Source organism: Aethina tumida, chromosome 1 (genome assembly GCF_024364675.1).
Source record: "Aethina tumida isolate Nest 87 chromosome 1, icAetTumi1.1, whole genome shotgun sequence".
Classification (NCBI taxonomy): domain Eukaryota; kingdom Metazoa; phylum Arthropoda; class Insecta; order Coleoptera; family Nitidulidae; genus Aethina; species Aethina tumida.
Window position 1 is genome coordinate 70,388,556 of NC_065435.1, and position 23,371 is coordinate 70,411,926.

A 23,371-nucleotide genomic window follows, 5' to 3' on the forward strand; every position below is an offset into this window, starting at 1 on the left:
ATTACGCTTAAAATCGTAAAAATGGTATAGTCTTGAAAATTGAAACAAAACCACTTTGTATCGTTCTGTATGGTGGGTTTGAAAGCCAGCAACAAATAAATTAGCCCTAATCGCATAAAACCTGGAATTAGTCCGTTCAGCGTCTAAATGTTCCTTAATCACGATTTGTTAACGACGCAGGTATTTTCTTAAACGGTGCAATTGTCCCCGATAAGGGGAACGAATGGAAGGCCACAACAAAAGCGACGGCATAAACAACGCGTTCATTTCGACCTCCTGTTTACGTGGACGTTTAGCTCTAAGCGGGTGCTTAATTAGGTGGATGTACGTACGCTGAAAAGGGTTAAAATGCGATGCGAAAGGTCCGGTGCAACGCTTCCAAGTAAATTAACAAAACAGATGAAAAGTGAATTTTTGTTAGCAAAAAAAAAAAAACATAGAAGAAATATGTCGTTTGTACGCATATGGTGTTTCAACGTAGTCAACTAACCATTAAAAATATATGTGGCAGTTCCTGTAGTTGGGTTGGCGCGAAGGCGACAAAAAAAACCATTCAGGTTTATTAATTATGAAAGTTTGTCGGTGTGACAGCCGTATTAACTGCACATCTAAAAATAATTTGACATCGAGATATGATCGGCGAGAAAAATGGACGTTTTAATGAAACGCGGCGTTTTATTTTTGAGGCGCGCGAGCGGTTTCTAACATTAGAAATATCGCTTTTAATAAAGGATGAAATCGTTTTGTTTTCGCCGTCGGCAACGCATTAATCATCGAGAGACAAGGCACCGCGATTTGCACACACTCATGTGTCGCACGAGATAAGATCATAGATACACATGGAAAAAAAGTTAACCAGTTCTTTTTTCCTTGGTTAGACTGGATGCTTACTTTTTTTTTTGACGACATGGGGGTTATTTTATGAGCTACAATGTGTAAAAAATAAAGGAGAATTATCTAGATTGTAATAAATTGTCGTGGGTTGTAATAAAAGTGTAATTGGCTAAAAATGTACTACTTTTGTAAAAATTCTTTACAAACATGTTTCTGATTTGTTTTATCGCAAATACATTTCAACTAATGACTTACTTAACGTAAAAGATAATTCAGTTAAATAACAAACACGCAAAAGCTTTTTTAGATTAGGTAGCATTTAATGAAAGATATTTCCAGTTTTATTGATGAAAGATGTTAAATATTTATCCCTTGTGCAGTCTATATTATACAGGGACTGACAATTACATTGTAACAAGTGATTTTGGGTGATTTTCTAAATGTTAGAAATAAGAGTGAAGTGTAAAGAAAAAAATACTTATTTTTTTAAATATTGGTTGAAAACTACTATATAATATTATACTTTATTTAAAAAATTTTGAGGTACACAATTTTACGTGTGAGTATTTTTTTAGTGTTAAAAGTATAAAAAAAAGTTTCTAAAAGATGAGTTGAAAAAAAAAAATTGTTTTTCTTCATAAATTATAGTCATTTTTAAAATTCAATCGCAATATATAATATAAAATAGACTTTTTTTGTTTACTTCTCTATTTTTAATAAAACGTGTATGAATTAAATAATGTTAAATTACACAAGTAGTTTATATCACAAAATATACAACAATAAATTGCAATAGTTTAAATATTAATAATATGTAAAAATTAAAAGCATTACTACAGAAACTTTTTAATTGCAACTTTCTTTATTATTTTTTAATTATAAAATATTCTACTCTACGTATATTAAATTTACTAAAATAAAATTAATATAAAAAATTTAATTTACGAACAAGTTGAAGTCTTTTAGTACAAATTTTAACAAATTAAAATTAATTTTACTTATAGTGAATTTATTTATTATGATGCAGTAAGTTTTTAAAATTAAATAAATACTACATATTAAATTAAATTTATTTTCTTTTATTTCATTCAAATAATTTAAATGAATAAAGTTTGAACACATGTATTTAATTAAAATTGAATAAAATTTTATTATTTTTTTTTGCTCTAATATTTCCATTAAAAAATATATAATAAACATAATAAATTAATAATACATTTTACAAAATGGTCTTAAAAAGTAAAAGAAAATGTAAAATTTATATAATAAAAATTTGTAATGAAATATGCAAATAGAATAACTCACACATAGAGGTAACCATTTAATAAAAGGATTGTATATATAACAAAGTAAATATTAAACAAGGAATAAAGTTTATAATTGTCGTAAAAATATTAATCAACCCTTCAAGACTTATCTGTAGAACTTATGTTAATAAGGTACACAGATATGATTAAAATATCACAATCCTGATCTGGAATCATTAACCTTCATCAAATACATTCAATAACTCAAAACTGTTGTGTACAAAGACATAAACATCCTAACCGTGTACATTGAAGGCTTTTGTTATGGTAATTCCGAGTATGTTTACCTCCTTATCAATACACGAAGCGAACATACAAACTCGTACAAGTACACTTGTATGTACGCGTTTCCAACATCGGAATCGGTAATTATAATTACAAAACTTAACTGATATTATTCTAGGAAGTAAGATTATAACCAAAGCCTCTAATTAAGTACTTAACGGGCTTGTTAAGATATTAAGTTTTTATGTACTCGGTTTAATCACCCCGAGTTTAATTTTTTACGGATTAAGCCGCTTAAAATTCTTACTCGACTCGCTGACAGGTTGTTTCCACTGAAATGTGCAATGTTATTTATTCGGGCAGATAAATATCGAACGGCCAATCAAGAAATATAATTCGTGCCCACTCCTAACTTAATTTCAAGCCAGACCAATAAACAATTACTCTATCGTACGATTCTGTCGCCGTAACTCCGCACAGTCGAACAATATTTTACAAATTATATTGTGTACTTCATGCCAGTTTATGTATCGATAAGTAGATAAATAAGTTGGGAATTTACATAACAAAAGGACTTGTACGACGGACAAGAATGTTTATGTGTACGTATCGAACGTTACCGAAGATCTAAGTGGGGAATGAAATACGACATGGCTCAACAGGAACTGGTAATGCCTATTAATTATGACGTTTGTTAAGCCACAAATCCAGAAATAAATTTGACACTTTTATAACGGCATAATTTTCTCCGATATCTTTATTAAACGGTCGGTTATTTAAATGGCAGCCTCGGTCATTTTTAATTCAATTTTATTTCAGTGACACAATTTTTATTTGTGAAACTCACCGCAAACCGGGATTGAAAATACATCAATGTTAGTTACCTCCAATAAATAAAACGGAATAATTAATAAATTCGGTTTGGCCGATGAAATGGCCAAATATCGATGAGAAGTCATCGGAATTTCGCAATGTTTGTGCAGATTTATTGATATTTCGAACGGTGGCTGTTTATTCGCTCGAAACACAATACGCAAGTTAAATAAACTCATAAATAGATGTTGTTTTTGCAGTATATTTAATGATAAACAATTTTCCCGATAGAGTTTTTCCCTGTTCGACGCCTACATCAAACAAATCCCTTCTGTATATTAATATTTATGCTAAAAATCGCCGGCCCGAAAGCGCTTTGTTTGAATTCGATTTTTCCCATTTCCCAAGTGGGTTCGCGTATACAGATTGAGGTATCAATTTCTGAATAAATGTTTAAATTAAAGCCGATTTCTGAAATTACAGCGTTCTGAATTTTAACGTTCAAATTTTAATTAAGTTGAAACATTTTCCCAACAACAACATTTTTTAGTAAATGAAATATTTGCTGTATTGTTATTATACAAATATAATAACATTAATTTTAAGTTGAAATAAAAATGAAATAAAACATTTATCATATTACTTCACTTACTTTTACAAGTTGATATGGGGTCTCGTACATCGTTAGAATAATAAAATGTCAATTAAAGCAATGTAAAAATAATTTTCCTTGTCCACGTTAAAGACTATTTAGATTAATGACTCTGTACACTTTAATGTTGATTGTTCGTTTTCCTAAAATTCGTCCTCTAATTGTGAATGTATTTTTCAGTCAGGTCATACGATATAATTGGGTGGTTTATTAGACCATTAGAATTATTTAGAGACCTAACAGGAAAACAAATGGACGCTATTTTTCATCCGCCCAAATTACGGGCGCATAACCATGAGGGTATTAAGCTGTCTGTTATAAATATGAATTAAAAACAAATATCCGCAGCAGACGCATAAAAACAGTGTTGACAACCGAACGAATAAATCCAACTGACGGCTACACATGTATAAATCAGTGATTTAAGTTAAATTTTTAGTTTATGTTGGTATTCATCACTTCGGGTATGAATAAGCTATACACACACATCCGTGGGGTTAATGTATACAAATGCTTTTTTCGACCACGAATACATGTGTTACATATTTATGTAAGCGTATAGTGGAATGGGTTATAATGGATATTTTTCATATGCAGTTGATAATTTACATAGAACGTCTTTATCTTGCTCTCAAAATTTGACGGAGACAAATATTTAGTGACATATTTATGGATCACACATAGTAACATCTTTGTTTGCCATTTGAAGTACTAGATGGCAAATTTTATAAGCATAAAAACAAAAATTGTTAAGAATTTTATAAATGGATAAAACTTTCTATTTTGTATATTGTGTTATATAAATATTTATTTTTCCATTGGAAATAAAAAATGTTTGTAATTATATTAAAAATGTAATAAAAAATATTAAACAAAATCTCATTTAAAAAATTTAACAAATATGTTAAAAACATGTGTCAGAATTTTTGAAATTTATATTTTATATTATGTAATTTTATATTACAAAATATAATTTTTATATAATATAATTTTGTGTACATATTTTATAATTTAATTTCTCGTTGAAATTTAAACGTTTCATTTTTTTAATTTTTGTACTTATATCAAATTACATCTACGAATTTTAAATTTGTTACGAAACTAACTTTCAGGTTTACAAATATCCAAAATATATAGTAAAAATCAATAGTAATGTAATTTTTAACCATAGATTTATTAATAATAATTTAATAATAACAAAGTAAAAATTAAATAATTTCTTAAAGAATTAAGAATTTATGTGTACTAGAGACAAATATTCTAAATATGAAATTAAAAAGTTATTTTCATTTAAATTTCATTTGAAAGGCATTGAAGTGAGTGTAGGAATTCATTTACTTATATTTCCAAGATTAACGATGTTCGAGACATTCCTTAATATCTTTTGTTCTTACTTATCTCTTATTAAAACTGCCTTATTTAACTCATAATCTCATTACTCATGATTAATTATCCGCCGACAATTTTTAATATAAAATCTAATATTACTATGTGCTGCGAAGGCAGCATCCCAAAAAATAATAGCGTATAAATCACTTTTCCAATTTCGGAGGACGCGGATTTTATTATATATTTTTCGCGCTATTTAAATTAGTTTCGAGCTAAACGATATAGAATCCATCAGACCCTAAATTTGAATTTTTCCGGTTTAAGTACCCTACATACAAGAAGCCGTACTAAAATGAATTCGGCCTATCTGAAAGCAATTACGATCGGCTTCATTTTATAATTTTCCTTAAGAGGATTTCGTTTACAAAAAAGTGATATTTTATCAATTAAAATCTCACTCTTGTTAACAGCAATTAATGAGTCTAATTGAAACATTACAAATTCAAATTAAGGCTGCACAGAAAGTGGACCGAAAAGCAGTACAGTAAACAATGCAGATGTTTTGCACCGATTGCCTTTAAATGGAAAAATCCGATAATCCTCGTCCAGAACAATATATCACTATCAGTGTCAACAGCAATTAAATTATAAATAGCGACGAGCATAAACTATAACAAATGAAAATTAAATTAATAGTTCGCTACATCTTGTGTATAATCCATCTATTTATATTCACATCGCCGACAATAATTTCTAAATAGCTTGTGTGTGTACAGCACGCGAAGTGGTTAATATCGTGCAGAATCCATCATAAATTACGTACAACTACACATTCATTTGTGTTAGAATGGCTATATTAAAATGCATAGTCTCCTCATTATACTGATTTATCATGTATTGATTTTTGTTTCCAACAGAAACTCGATCATTCTTCTCTTTGTTAATCTGTAAACATTTAGGGCTTCCTAAATGTTACGCTTACACAAAAGGTTTCTTTACGGACGTAGTACCTGTTGGTACCACTTTATTACACTGCGTGAAAAAGTATTACCGGAGCCAGAATGTCTTAAAAGTCTGTGAATTTATATTCCACGCAAGAGAGAGTGGTCTTGTGGTCGTTGATTAATAATTCTGATTGTGAGATAAAACGTAAAAGTACTTTTTTGATTTTATACCACACCACAACATCAAAATTTCCTTCAAAAACATGTTAAAATTTCCAGCGTTGTACATTTTGAAATGTTTATTCATAGACAATAAATCTCGTGAGTGACATTCAACAAGATAAACATCTACTTTACAACTAATAAGGCATAAGTAACAAAAAGAAAACTATTTATTAGTGTATTGTCTGTGATAATTTCACAATCCCTTTTACTTTCTTGCCCAGAAAACTAGTTTACTTTACCCACACATCCTTCGTGTTTTTTTTCCAAACCGAAAATTTATGGCCTCACATGTGCTAAGTTATTGTTTGTGTTCGAATCGTTCCAGTATAGAATATCATTAGTACTTTAAATTGTTCATCGGCTATAAAACCGAAGCTATAAGGTTACAATGTACACACCCTTGTTGCGACCTTAATAAATTTAAAAACGTGTCCGGTAAACATTCGTTCCATCTGTGTTTGTACAAGTTCGAATTTCCCTTTTTTCGAGCGTAATTTCTTCAAACAAATGAAAATAATTTCTGTTTGCCCAACCCACTGGGTCAGCAGAAATTCTCGGGGCCTTTTTTTATTTGTGCCGTGTCGTCGCTGCTCATAAATCACTTCCCTATCTTACCTACCCCGAAGTGCACCAAAGGAACGTTCGAGGGTTTATACAGATTTATTGTTTACAAATCATTAAAGGAAACATGGAAATGCTGTTAGACAATCCACCGGCTCACTCATTATCACTTCCAATTCTCCGACTGATAATATTTCAACATTTTTTTTGTTCGTCCCAGTACCAACAGCAGCACATAATCATCTAGAAACCGGTTCATTGTAAATTCGACCAATTCATTTCGCTGGTGGAACAGTGGCAATTGCAAATTGAATTACATCCGCACGATAATAACGCAAAGTGCATCCAACAAGCTGCAGAAGCAAAAGAACTAGGTGATTGTTTTGGCTTCACTCTGAATAAATTTAATTTCACCGAGAGCGCTTTGGACGCATTTAGAAATTGTTTTGGCGCAAAATCTCAATGCGATGACAATGGAAAGAGAAATACATCTTAGCCGTTTATTTACTATGTAAACTTGCGTTCGAGAGGCTTGTTTTACAAGGACTAAATTTAATCTGGTTATAAATCGGCGGATCTTTAATTCGCGCATTGTATTCTGTTAAAACGTATGTAGGTAAAAATAAAATCGGCCTATTTGGCACAGATTTAAATTAATTTACATAAAACATGGTTTTAAAGAGTCTGGTCGCAATACCAACCTGCTATTCTCTTATTCGAAACGTTCGAGCCTTTTACAGAAGTGTATTTACAAAAGGATTGATAGCGTTTGTAAAAACGTAAACACAAAGTACTTTACACTTTACTTTCGTTCAACATTCACAATGAATTGCCCACAATTTACATATTTACATAAATACGTCTCAACGATGCAATTTACAAGAAAAACATGCGAATTGACTGTGAAGATTTCACGTGTGAACAAAAATGGAATGTTCAAAACAAAAGGTTTACACCCTTCATTGTAGAACTGGATAAAGTACAATTAAAATGTGTAACAATGACATATGGACTGTGGCAGAGCTGATTGGTCACAATTAATATGAACTAATGAAAAGCTTAATTAAATATCCCTCTTCTGTCAATACAAGTATCCTGTCTATTTATAATCGTTCACAAACGGTTAACTTTGAATAGATAATTTATATTTCCTGTGTTAAAAAACTATTTCCACCGTGTCATGAATCCCATTTGATTCACCCCGACCTAAAATATCAATGAATGTTTCCTTTGATCGAGAATATAATTAAACAAAAGTGTTTTTTTTTTTCGATTTTTAGGCTTTATTAATGTGGGGATGCTGTTACGCATACGTGGTACCACCATAATAATTTGGGACTAGTATGAGGGACGTACCTACTAAACCTATCAACACGCGACTTAATACTGTACTAGGGGTTTACCGAATTTACCCTGCAAAAATCAGGTTAACTGTGTAAAAATATGTTTATATATCTTAACTTATTATTTTTTTTTTTGGGTTGACGATAATGAGGTTTGTGTAAATTATTGATGTGTTGTGGTTAAATAGTCAAAAATTTACTCAGTTACAATAAAATTAAATTGACTATTATTTGATGTTGATTTAATTTCATTTGTCAAACAAATTATTATCAATACAAGGTTATATAAACTGTTTCTTATTTTTAGTTACTAAAAGTACACTTTTGGACAAAATTTGGGTACTTAAAAATCCCCTGATGTGAGAGTTATGTTTAATACTATATTTAATGTAAACATTTTTTTATCTGCGGTGTTTTTTCGAAGCACTAAGGGCAGCAGTTAAATTTTACGGCTCATCAGGTAGACACATTTCTCTTCATACACAGGCGGCTATTTTTTAATTAGTCGGGGAAATAAATTGCTTTTATTGGTAGTAAAAATTAGTGAGGTGAGACCTTTAATTAATTTTCTAGCAACTGCATACTTGAAAACGCAATTAAACTTACCCCCAGCTCTTAAATGTTAGTAGCTAAGAAAAAAAACGATCTTCGATTTCGTAACAAAATCGATAAATAATTGTGGTTGAAAAATTTTAAAACACAATGAAAACAGCATCTTTGTGGCTTTATAACAGTTAGCAGAAGTTTTTGACGGTCAATTTCCGTAGCGGCACACTAAAAGCCAGTTTTGGGCGCACCCCGGTAAACCACGCATTCGCAAAGAAAATATTTTGACAATACATTTCATAAAATTGTATTATAGGATTATAGTGGCGTAACTATGAGTGAATAAAGCAAACAGATAGGACCAGCTCTCTCCCCCTAACTGACACTTCCTTGTACTCCCTCGTATTACAGACGACTGCATTTCTGTGGGTATTGATTTTTTCCGGGGCGAAAGTTTACGCACCGAAGTCACAAGGTGAAAAATCAGCAGCGAATATGTCAACGCACGATTCGAACGAAAGTTTTTCAGCTTTAATTTATTACTTATTAATTCCCGGAATCGATCCGTATGTGATTATATTCATTGGAGCTTGTGGTTTGTGTCATGTAACAGAATCAACGAGACCGCGTCACAAATTTATTATTAACCGCATAAATATTTAAGCCGAGCAAACTTCCTTATGTCTGCATTATTTAACCTGCAGAGAATTAGGAGATCAATACACGTACGTAATTAAGGCAAATAAATCGAAATCATCGATTCGGCCAAAGTGAATCGGACCCATTAATTGACTTGAGATGGAATTAATCTGAAGCGGTCCAATTAGCCGGGGGAATATTTACATTTGGTACTGATTGGTTGGTACTTTTCACGTGGGCCGGGTTAATTAATTGGAGCTTCATCGGAGCAATAATTAATGAACAAAGATATTTATTTTATTCCATAATTAAAATAAATCACTGAGATATGTCAATGAGGACTGACCATATAAATCAATACCCCGTGTCTGACTTTTACCCGATATGCGCTGCAGCTGTTACAAAAAATTCTTCCACTGATGAAACGAATAGATAGCGTAATGCTGTGTCAATTACAGCAGTATTTATTTTTATTTTATGCCTCGGTTAAATTATCTGTACTTATGCAGTCCATGTTTTCACCTAGTACAGTTAGAGATACATTTCATTTTAATAATTGCATCTGGTTTTATAATTAATGTTGCGCCACAGGCAAAACACACAAATTGTTAGCCAGCTAATTAGATTTACCGGATCTATCGATAAAAACGTTTAGTTTATCCCCTTATCTGACAAACTGCATAATTTCCAATATTAAACGAAGACGTGTGTATTCAAAATGTATCGTTTCCAACCCCCCAACTAAAACAGCGATTAAAGGTCTTTGTGAATTAGAGTAGAACCCCACGACAACCGTGCGATATTGGGCATGTGACGTGTCGGGTGGGACTAGCCTAATTTATTTTTAATTGATTATTTTTCACCCCATACCAACCTCGTAACGGTTCGTCTACTATTTGTTGGCCAAGAACAGTATTTAAGCATTGATACAAATACGAATCTTACATCAGATATTTCCAAAGAGCAAATAAAGATGTATCTATCTATCATCAAACTTAATAGCTATAGGTAAGGTAGGTAACAGATGAAGAATTAATCCTTGTACTTTGAGGGAGATGGTGCATCTATCAAAACAGTTAAATGTGCACGAATCCAAAAGAGAATAGCATAAACGATTCCAATATAAATGAGCCAGCTTTTGAGTAATTGATATTTGGAAAACGCACTAATCTGTTTCCAGCGATGTGCGGAATCAATGGTTTCCCATCCAGATGGCCTCCAGCATGCGTCGCGGTGCCAAAACGCCATGTAATATGGATGGCGTACCTTTGAGTCAGGTCTTCTTTGACACGTGACATCTGGATACAAGTGTCGCCCATAACTCCGTACAAAATTACCAGTGTACGTCGACGAGACTGGAAAATAGACGAGATCGTTGTCCATCTTAATGGTAATTTTAGATGCGCAGGTGTGGAAACTCTAATGCCAAAACTAACAAGTGTATGTGGCCATTACGCCAGACGGATATACGAACAGCTGAACTGCAATGATTACTGATGCAAGATTAAAGACGCAACTTCCAATTGTGTGTGAAATATTTACTCGGGCACGGCTATCGAGCGATAGATCTGTAAATTACAAGTGTTAATGATTGTATCGAAGTTTCACTGTTTGTTTTTGATTTTTCTGTAATTTTATTCACATTAACGTAATAAAAATGAGTAGTAAATACAACAATCGAGGAAGTAATAACGCAATAAAATGTAAAATATATCACCTCGTAATGTAACCACAACCAGGCTATTTCATTATGGCTTTCTAAACTTATTACCGCGATAACATCAAATCAGCGAGTGATTTATGATGAAAACAACTGCTAAATATGTTAATAACAAATCAATGAGACAAAGTTCGTGACCTTAGAAGTCCATTTAATAAACATAACAATATTTTTACCGCTCCAGTCTATCTGCATTAATCAATCTGAACCATTGATTTCAGTCAATAGATCTCATCGGCGATTACCATAAACCCATGAATGAGTAATGGCCAATTTGTCATCTGCTTAAATTAGGTTTTTGTCGTACGAAAGAATAACACTTCTGGTAAATTAAGTCACCGGATGTTGTCAAATCGAAATATTTCAATCAGTTTTCGATTTGAATATTTAAATCAGCACCCAACTATGCAGTTTAATGGGTTCTCTTTCAATATCAATTGGAAGAGTTCGAATGTGGAGATAAAACGCGATAAGACTTACATTATGTAAATTGAATAGGATTACAATTTGTTTATACAATCATCCAAACATAAAGTTTAATATTAATGAAATGATTTCTGGTTGGAAATTGTGTAGTTGACAGGATTACCAATATTTGTGAAAGCGTCAAAAGATAAACAACTGAAACGGGCGTGTTTCCTTCGCATAATAACCCCAATTAAATATTTAAATAAGCAAAAACCCGTTTCTCCTTGCATTTTTCTCGAATTCTGAAAACTAACTGAGGCGAACTTCTAGTATTACATGCATAAATACTGAAATATCAATTGTGGTAAAAGGTGTAATTTAGCAATTGCAATAATTACAGCCTAGAACACACAAATCACCGTTTCCTTTACCAGTGCCATGCCACTGGTTGCCTGGCGCTATTAATCTCAACAGCATTTCAGACTTTCAGAAGATTACACGGTTTAAAATTTTAAACTAAATTATAGGGTTTCCGTGCTATTTCGGTCCGATGCGTCACACAAGGGCGCCCCTTTTCATACCAAAATGTGTTAATATGTTGAGACGTCTACGGTCCAGACCGAGCACAACCTACCACCCTCATAAGAAGGATTAAGACGGCCGATATTTCATCTGGAGATTACATCTTTCCGTTTAATTTTTGGTCGGATGAAGAAACTGGGGAACATGGCAAATTTCAAGGTTTAGGTAATCTCGAGACGTGAGCATGTGTGAACATATTTTTAGATAGCTCGGATACCACTTACGAACATATATATCCGTTTTTGTTGAGTCTCCACAATGTTTGGTAACTTGATAGATTTTGATAAACCGTTTAAATACTTCTTATACACATCCTGGAATTGTTCCCATGTTGTAATCATATCAATATTTGCAATTTTATCAGCAATTTCTGAAGCATAAAACTGGTCTTATGTTATTAAAATAATGAAGATAATGATGGGATAAAAGGAGCTTATCTAAACCATTTAAAAATATGAATGTGAAGTTAGCAAAGCACCTGTCTGCCAAAATTAAAAAAAAAAAAAAAAATAAAAATTTAATCAAAATTCAAACATAATGGCTAATTAATTTGATTTTGTTGTTCAATATTTTTTTAAATTTTGACTCCTGTGCAACTTTATAGGAACATAGTAAAACAGTTTTAAACAATTGTTTTACCTGAGTTATTACTTGTTAATTAATCGCTAATTAGTTGTAATTAAATTAATTTTATCATTTGCTTTGCTAGGCTTGGTTTATAAAAGCTTTTTTACTTAAAATTTTTTATTTCTGACCTAATTTATAATTTGTCGTTAATTAGTCGCTAATTGATTGTGGTAAAATAACTTGTTATCAATCAAATTACGGTATTTTAAAAAGCAATACAAATTCACAACTAATTCTAAAAATATGTTATAAAATCCCGATTTAAAACCTGTCAATCAAAATAGTCACAGAATACCAAATGACATATTTATAAAATCAAGATATTACTTATTCACCAATATCCCATTTTTTAAAATAATAGTAATAACCTATATTATCAAACATAGAATTTCATTTAAGTACAGTAATTAGTTTTATATTATTTTCTAAGTATGATGGTAAAAAGGAAATGGAGCAATCTTATTAGAATTGTTTTAACTAATTTCTGCCTCTTAATACTTAAAACAAGAACTAATAACTTTTTGCAGATAAAAATTAATCGAAGAAACTCCAACAAAATCCTTCTAGAATCACACATAAAATAAATTCTTATTTTAAAGAAATGTTATAATTGGCAGAAGAGTATTTTTGTCATAATTTTTTATATTCTGGATTTTTGGTAAAGAATAAGTATATACAATTTTGTTATACAAAATGAAAAAGTTTATGTAAAAATATACTTAAATAAATTTTAAACAATTAAAAAAACAATTTATTTTATATATGAGTGAAGAAAAGGAGAAGGAAGAGTCTTATTAGAATTGTTGAGATTAATTTGTAAATACTTAAACGATAAAATTAATTCTCATACGTCTAATTAGTGACTAATTAACGACAAATTATAAACCAGGTAAAAATCTGTGTTGTTTAATAATATTTGAAAGACAAAATTAATTTTTCCACTAATTAAATTCGTTTTTTCTTGATGATGAAAACAATATGACCCAACATTATTAAATTAATGAAGTTGTTTTTGAATAGTTAAAATCCTTTTCTTTGATGTTGATGAATATACTCTGTTGTAGCAAACCCTTTAAGAAACTTAATTGTTTCTTCTTTTTTTATTTACAGTTATGATGTTATGATGAGACAAAATGTCAGATTTTAATATTAATGATAATAGCATACGAACATTTTTATACAAGAGATATTTATTTGACAACGAAGCAAGTTAGTTAATCATTTAAAAGTGGTACAAGGAGTACTTTCCTAAGATAACATTTTACGTACGGATTTGTTTACAAGAATGCAGTTGTTTTCCCATTACATCAAAATATATTAGCACGATAAACATATCCGAAGCCCAAACACCAGCCTTTTATCTCGGAGCGGTACCGTACAATAAATTTCAATGTAATTAAATGAAAGCCGGGTTTAAAATCTCACCATACGAAATATTTATTAACAAAAACTAATCTTTACTTCACCATATACGCCAAGATAACAATTATTCTCTGAGGAATACGTACCAATTGATATAAATAACGGCTTTATCTGTGCCGTGTAGGTTTTAGTTGGATTATATTCCCGTTTTAAACGTATCGAGTGCCCGAAAGCCGTATCTTTATTGGCCGAGTCCGTTTTTTATGCTCTTTGGCGAATATATCCAGAAGTGAATCATTACCGATAGTTTACGGCCATTTTTAATTAGACGATAGTTTGTTTTACGACGCTCTTATCGTAGCCACACAGGTTCGGCTAGCCGTTATCTAGGAATTTTGCATAGCTCCATCCGCAGCTTTATGCATGGGGTTTTAGTGTGATTAAAAGATTAAATGAATCTATTAAGGCAATGTTAACGACCCTGTTGTTAATTTTATGTCAATATGAACTCGACACGTCAACTTCCAAGAAACACCGCTAATATTGGCTGTAGCAATAGATCGACATGGCGATTTTGATTATTTCCATGGGAAATGTATGGCCAGCTCGTTCTCATTCCTTATCGCGTTCGTTTTGTGATTAGTTCAGAAATGAGATGTGTGGTGCTAAACTACAACACATCGTATTTCGGCATAAACGAAAAGTGTTGCTCAAAATTGGGGCGTTTTCTCACGAAAACATGGTAAAAATAATTTAGACAGACCGCCCTGCACATCTGATATTTTAAGACCTTTCGTACGTGTATAAATAGCTCAGTGTCGGCGAAACTTTATGAATGGAGTTATTCATCATTTACTGCTACCTGCCTTTTGAAAGTCGACAATAGCCTTTTAAAGATTGTCACCTTTTTTGCGAACTGAAACGAATATCATCTGTTACGGGGTCTTAATATATCATCGTGACGTTTTTGGGCAACAATTCGATATGTGTGAAAATATTCGTGAATGAAATGTGGCCATTGTCAAATATCACATTTCCAAGTCATTCTATGACCCAATTCACGTTTTGTGTAAATGAATGTTTTGTTTCGGTGTCAATAACATTAAAACACTGCTAAGGCATCACTTATTCACCTCTAAATTGTAGTTCATTGAAAATTGCCCTAAATTATATGCATTCATGCCTCGTTGTGTAGAGAATCCCAATAATTTGTAGACGTGAACGATTAGAGCTCCTATCTGGAAGTTAAGTGGATGGGATAATGAATACTGACATTTTACACGTGTACTTTGTTAAATAAGAGCTAGGCGTGCTCTAATTTTAAAATTAATTGAATAAATCATACCCCGTTTAATATTAACGGGCCTTGAGAAAATCCATGAGGACGACACATTTCTCCCAGGTGTTTATCAAATTTTAATGAATTGCTTCAACGTTTTCAATTTATATTATAGTCTTTTAGAGAAGTTGTAAGTTATTAGTTTTTCTAAAATATATATGGACAGTTATCCGTTGCACAATTCTCATTTTATCAGTATTTATATCCCACCTGTAGAACCTAGGTGTTATTTTAAGATCTCAACCTCTGGTTCAAAGCGCAGAAACCGATCGGTGACAAAAGAGGTACCGCCGATCCCTCTGCCAGGGGGGGGTTTTTACCCGGGACACCTGGGCACGTGCACCGCCCCTCCGGAAATAGGCCTTTAGCCCCAAGTGATTGCTCAACCAGATTGGATAAGCAATGGTGCCGGAAACGTACGGTACGGCTCGCTTAAATATTAAAAATCTACCGATCGGCGACAGATGCAAATTTTTCGAATGTGTGCCGTATGAATGTTATTTGTTAAATCCGGTTTGTTAACGAAATTATGGGCGTGCTTCGGGAATTTTACATGTGTATAGGCAATTTGTCATTTCGGAGGGTTTCAGATTGTTTTCGGAGCCTGTAATTTTCGAATGATGAGGAAGTACCGGATTTCGTTTTGTGTGAGGTCAATTTGTTTTGATAATCTGTGTTATTTTAGACAGATATGTTTTTAGTGTGTCAAAACGTTTACGTTAACGCCTCCTTTGCCTGCAAAAAGTACTTTATTTTAGAAATAGCGATGAAGATTACTTTCTATGATTCAAGAAAGCATTTTTTTGTAGCTCTTTTCTGCTCATTTCTGTAATGTCCAATATTTCAACGAAAGTTCCATAAAGGTATATAAATTGTGGTGGTACTTTCAGGACATTAACATACCTCCAGTTGTACGGAATGTAATGCGTAAAATTTGCTTTGAATTATCCGGAACACACGTACCTGTCCTTACTGAAATAAATTCCGGACAACGCAATTTTAAGTTGCCGCGAACTTACGAAGTTGAATTTGATCATGCAAATTGAGCGGGAACACAGTTAGAATCTATAGCCACTTAAAATAAACGGCGTCCATACGTTATATTAATGGTTGGGAACACGCACAGTCCCAGAGAACAATCCGTTGTCGGGGAAATATTTTTACCACTTTCTGAGTCATATTCGAAACGCACACCCATAATTTCGCTGGGCTAACCTGGAAGTTTCTAATTAGAAACTCCTCTCCATTAAACCGATCTCAGATCTCCGATGGGTTTGATGAGCTTTTTCCCGGATTGGATGTTGTTGACTTCGCAATTTCCATTGAGCAAAGTTCACAGTTCGCTACTCGTGCATTGTGAATTGTTAATTAGAAATAAATTGCTAAACGAACCTAACCAGGCGTGAGGACGAGCTGAATTATAAAAGGTGTTTGGTAAATGGCGCCCATTCGTTTATTGTCGAAACTTGAACACAGGATATTCGATAATAGGCTTTTGTGCCTGCACATTGTCCCCATGATGGTTGAATGTAATGTCACAATCTAACATATCAAAATGTTTTTGTGGCGTACGGAAAAAAAATTACGGGGGTCGGCATATGGTTCATCATACTTGCTTGCGGTTGGATCTTCTGGCATTCAGATGAATTCCTTTTACTGGGATTTTAATTCAAAAATTTTTGATGCTGCACTGTCAAAATTTCGACATTGGAATTAAGAAATTCCACGCCGCATTAGCATATAAATTAAATGATTTACAGATTCACAAAAAATAGCCTTGGACGATCAGTCCTAAATTGCGGCAATTAACTTTTTCAATCAGAACGTTGCTCAAGAATTTTTTTTAAATATCTTTGACACGAGATACAGGCAACAACAATTTCTTTGTCCGGTTCCGTTATTAGCCACACACATTTAGCTAATGATTGATGTCTATTCTAACATATGAATAGATATTTATTGTTACAAGTCTCCTTATAACATGTCAGTATTGTTAGGTGTCCAATTTGTGGAATATAATGGAGCCTATGTTATAAAAAAAATCGCCATTGATTGATGATAAAGGTATGATCTGGGTGTTGAACACCATATTAGCATATTTTGCTCTTGGTTGGTTAATAATTCATGACTGAGAAACGATTTACGTTATCTTCGGTTTTTACAAATATGAAACCGCATAAAACTTAATTATTGGCAGAATATATTTGCATTATCTTCTGTTTATACATATAATAATTATATACTTATGAATTAAAGCAACTGTTCCAAATAAAATATTGATAAAGTGGTAGCATATTTATTCACCATAAGTGATTAACAGACTTATTATTTACATACATGAACTGATAAAGGGTACATAAAACGAGTGACATTAAATATCATACATGGATTGATCATAATGTTTGCCGTAGATATTCATAACCAGTTTAATGAATTACGTATATTTAAAGACAAATTTACTTCTCGTTTCACATGGTTACAGATAATACACCTCATGTTTGGTTTGAATTTCAGTTTTGACCTGGCTCGTATTTCAAAGGCATTTCGTTTGCCGAAAAATCAACAGAGTTTCTCTAAGTAAATATCCTAACTAAATACGGGAAAATATTATAAATAGTTCCTAAAATATATATATTTTTTCTTTCGAACTGGCTAAATATTTAGAAATTAAAATTCATTTAGCGTGCTTTATTTGTAGTTATATCAATTTATATATTTTTAAAGGGGATAATTGATATAAATCAAAAATACTATGTAATTTATAATTTTCATTATTAACATTATTTTTGTATATGTATATTCCTTAGATAGAAAATTTGAATTAAATAAAACGATTGTACCTATATAATTTTAATTTTATTAACTTAAAGTCACAGCATTATCAAAATTTTTAGATTTTAAAAAAGTAACCATTTCCATCATATTAAGTTGACTTAAACGATTTATTAATATATAATTGCAATAACTATATAAAAAATAGTTTCTTTTGATTTAATGGTTAAAAAATTGGAATTACTTAAACGTTGAATATTTTGTATTATTTTGCTTCGTTTAATTTTAAAAAATCTAATTACATATAATCGGTAATTTGTTGGTTAAATTAATAGGAAATACAATTTAATTTTATTTTTATTGAGATATAGAGAAACTTTTGTTTGTAAATTTCTATTATTAATATATTCAATTTTATTTAAATGAAAGCCAGAATTAAATGCAATGGAATGCTTAAATTGTTTTACTGTAAGTTAATGGGAAATACAATTTTTTTACTTTGTTTTTATTAAGATTTAGTGGAACTTTAAACAATAAAATATATTTATTATTTAAATAAATGCCAGATTTAAATATATTTATGTATTTTATATTAATCAAAAATACTTTTTAATTAATAATTTGTATTTTTAACTTATATTTTTAAATTTAATTTATTTATAAAGTATTATATAAGAATATTATTTTGTTTTAATAAACCATAATAATAAATACAATATGTTTTTATTTTTATAAAATTTATACAGATAGAACTTTCAAATTAAATAAAATAAGTGTATATAATTCTGATTAATTTTAATCAAATCAATATCAATCAGAATTTTTAGATTTTACAAAATTAACTAATTTTCTGTAAACGGCACCAACAAAAAATTGAAAAGACTGGTAAATATGGAATATTCTTTAATTTTCTTCTATTCTTCATATTTTAAATTAGAAATATGAATAAACTATGCAATATAACAATTTATTCATTAAATTAGAAACTTTCAATATTTTTAATAGTATGTTTCTGTACTATAATTGTCTATTTAAAATTAAAATGTTGAAATTGGTGTGGGTTTCATAAAAATTTAATTCTAATAAGAATTTTATGTTGCATACATTTCTAAACTGTACAATGTAATTTTAATAAAAATACTTCGTATATTTTAAAAAAATACCTTCAAAATTTTATATTTAAAAATTGTCAGTATACGGGTATATTAAAATTAATACATTTAAATCTGTAATTTCATACAAACGAAAATAAATGGTTAATAGAATTATCCGAATTATTAATTAAATATACCATACATATATTTTATATATAAATTTTATAAGGGCAATATTACCAAATCATAAACAATCGTCACGTAATTATATTTACATATAATGCAAATATTATAAATTATAACAAGGTGAGATACGATAGGATAAAATAGAAATGCCACTGACAGAAAGTAATCTTTTAAGTCGATAAAACCGATATTGCAATATTCATGGGCACGTACGGTATGCGACCTAATGCATTAAACGCGTGTTTCTTTATTTATTTATTTTTTTTTATTGCTCCTCCGCCTGAATTTCAGCGTGTCTGGAAACGGCAAACGGCGAACGGCGAAAGTTTCACGCTCAGGGAGCTTTAAATTTGCCGCTGTTCCGTGAATGCTTTCGGGCTATCCAGTCTGGAATTCCTCCTGTTTCGCGTCGAAAACAAGAGTATCGACTTGAAATTCGACGTTCGCCGGCTCGTGCAAAGGAACTCTGTGCCGTGTCCCACACGAAAAACAAATACGTGCATACCTTGAGCAATTTGCAGCAGACAGACGACGTAGACGACGATCCAACCCATTTCGACGTTCGTCTATCGTCTTCGCATAGAGAGGAAACAAGTGTGCGTGAAGCTCGATGGCAAAACAGTTTTTTTTTTTCTTCGGGCACTGCACGTTTTAGGCACCCACACAAACCATACGGAATTCTCCGATCACAAAAACAACCTCTCGCGGAACTGCAAACCCAAAATTGGATTCGGCCGTAGCACCGATAACTGTCAAGTGTGTGGTGTGTGCGTCGTGTTTTCAATAAAACTGTCAAGGGAGGCCGGCGAATTGGGGATTCGCCAAAGACAAAAAAGCAGAAAATATCGTCGAACGTCACTGGCACAGGACACGCCGGGTGTACAGGTGTGCTTCAGATCGAAGGGGGTTGATGGCGCGCTACTCCATTCACATGTCCGTCATTGTTATTGTTTATCTGTCAAAATCGTATAAACATCGGAGTGGTCGCGGGCTGCGTACAATCGCTCAATGCGGCCGTAACGAGACTGAGCGACGGAAGGCGCAAGAGTGCGGCCATTGATGCCCGGCTCCCCTACCAGAACGCCAATGCGCAGGCCGGCTCCGTAAAACGCTGGCTCTCGTGCAAAAGCTGTCTGGCGCGTCAGGACGAAGTCTCGCGGCACCGTCACCGTCGAGCTTTCCGGGGGGGTTGCCGTCGGGTCGGCGATGGCGGAGCTTCGGTCGCTTTCTGGTCGCCTGGTAGCCGGTTCAGCAGCGGAATACCTGTTCGGCAGGAAGCGAGCTGAAAGCTCTCTTCTTCTTGTGTGCCGGGAGTCCCGGTTTCAGAGTTTCAGGAAAAACGCGTGGGCGCCACCGTCCGATATCCGATGCACGGCTATCTTGCATCAGACGTCACACTCATGCGATATCAGCTTTATGCTATTTTAACTACGATAACATGACATGTGTTTTTTATTAGTGATATTGTACATACATTTTCTAAAAAAAATATATTTTAAAAATTATAATTTTTAAAAATATTTTAGAAAACCAAAAAATAAAAAATACGCTTTTTAAATGGCACCTCTTTGGATTCACCTGAAATAATTTTGCATTATAATAAATACTATACTATAGTACCGTATAGTGTAGTAACTATAGTATTAAAACGTATGTGACATTTTTCACAAATAACACGTTTTTTTATCATTCATTTTTGAAAGTAATAAATGAAAAAAAGACTCTTTTCGATTTATGTTCTACAAGATTTTTGAGTTTTTTAAACAGAATCATTGATTTTTTAAATTTTGCAACTTTGAATTTTATATTATTTTTATAAATAAAATAAATAACACTGGTTACAGTGGACATTGTTATACATATTTTAGGAATATTCTTTAGTTGGTATATTTTAGTTTTTCGCCGTTTGTGAACTCTTTTTGGTCGAATAAAAACTAACTGACCTGATAAAATTCATTGAATTGTCATATTTGGAAACTGATTTTTGATTATATTAATTACCCAAATAAAACAAATAATAGTATGTCTCGTTTTTTGCATACCCTGAAATGTGAAAAAGAAATTTTATATACTTACCACTGTAAGCTAGTATTATAATTATAACAAATAAAATACAAGCAAGGAGATGATGGAGCTTGTCCCATTAAAATTGTATAATTAAAAATGAAAAAATTTGAAAAATTGATAATTTCTTTCTAAAAATTTAAAAAATTAATTAATGTCTTCGAAAAAGTGTATAGAATTTTTTTATATTATTAAAAATTCTATGTACTAAAGAAGAAATTAATGTATTTTTGAAAAAAATTACATATTTCAACTGCTTAATTAATTTTTTAAAAAAATATCAGAAATGAATGGAATGTTACAAAAGTTTAATTTAAAATCTATTAAAAAATTATATTTGTTGTCCCGATTATATTTATTTATATTAAATTTATATTTGTTAGACACATTTTTATTATATCACTTTAAAATAAGTAATATGTAACAATCACGAAATATTTAGTATATAACAATTAATAATTTAATTTAAACATAATTAACATTTATTAAACTTAATTTTTATATTTGTAGTTGTACAATAAAATAATTGACATATTTTATTACTCATCACTTCCTTCAAATGTAAGATATTTAACTTATTATAGGTATTATACTTATTCATATATTGAAAAGAGATATACTATATTCAATAATAAAATAAAGTTTATTAATTTTATTTTTATTTAATAATAATAATAATATATATTTTAAAGATCTAATTTTTAAATGTCTTAACTAAAAATTTATACCACATGGATATGATGAGAAATATACTTGATAACTTCAAAAGTAATATAGTTACTTATTCATACAGTAAAAAATGATTTACTCCCTTTACACAAAAATCAGTTGATAAAAGTGAATTTTTACATATATTTTTTATGTTTGTATTTAAACATGTTTTATTAATTTTCTTCAAGTGACTTAAAAATAGAAATGATATTTATTTATATAGTAAAAATGACTTACTTTATTCAGTAAATGAGTAAAGTTTACTGATATTAAAATTTTAATGTATAAAAGAATATTTAATTAATGAAGATACAATGATAATTATTATTTAACTTCTTTTATACCAAAGCAAATTAGTTACACATGTAATACATACACACGTACTTAAATTTTTTGTTTTCATTATTTTTTATTTTTATTTTCTTCGGTTTATGTTTGTATAAAAAATATTTATGATTAATAAATATGTATAAAATTGTAAAAAATTAGTGGAGTATAATCAAATATTTGTAAGAACTATTCAATTTTAGAAGTAAAGATATTTGCAATTAGAGTAAATTTTCAAAATCTTTAAATATCAAAAAGTATTTTAAAAGTGAGTGTATTATTGTATGTTATAGTATTTAACTATTTTGTGCTCTTATTTAATAAAAACACATATTTCAAAATTGTAATATAATAGTATTATTGTAATAATATAATATATAATAATAATTAAATAGCTCCGAAACTTTATTGCTATATATCCGAAAAAAAAATAAATACTTTTTGAAGTATATTTGTACAAAAATGTGATTATATAATAAAAGTAATATTAAAACTATATTTATTAAAAACACCATTCGTTTAATTTCAATTTAAAATTGCATGCTAATATTCAGTAGTCATGAACGACCGTAAACAAATAAGAATGAAAGAATATACATAATTGACATTTATTATAATAATTCAATAAAATAAACCAAGTTCTGATCAATTATGATCTAGTTATATCATGAAATTTATGGCTGAAATTAAACTATGAAATTTTAATGCAATCAACTCAATCTAGCATAATATTAATTCAGTCTGCGATGATTTAGTTTTTG

General features: G+C 30.9%; 1 protein-coding gene across 1 annotated transcript in view; it reads right to left on the bottom strand.

Moving 5' to 3' along the window:
• Positions 1-20,536, bottom strand: part of LOC109608881 (roundabout homolog 1-like) — a 146,085-nt gene extending 125,549 nt beyond the window's left edge. Inside the window, exon 1 of the mRNA XM_049962083.1 lies at positions 20,014-20,536. Within this exon, the coding sequence (XP_049818040.1) occupies positions 20,014-20,062 (49 nt within the window). The 5' untranslated portion in view covers positions 20,063-20,536. The remainder of the gene's footprint in view (positions 1-20,013) is intronic.
• Between the last annotated feature and the right edge of the window lie 2,835 nt (positions 20,537-23,371).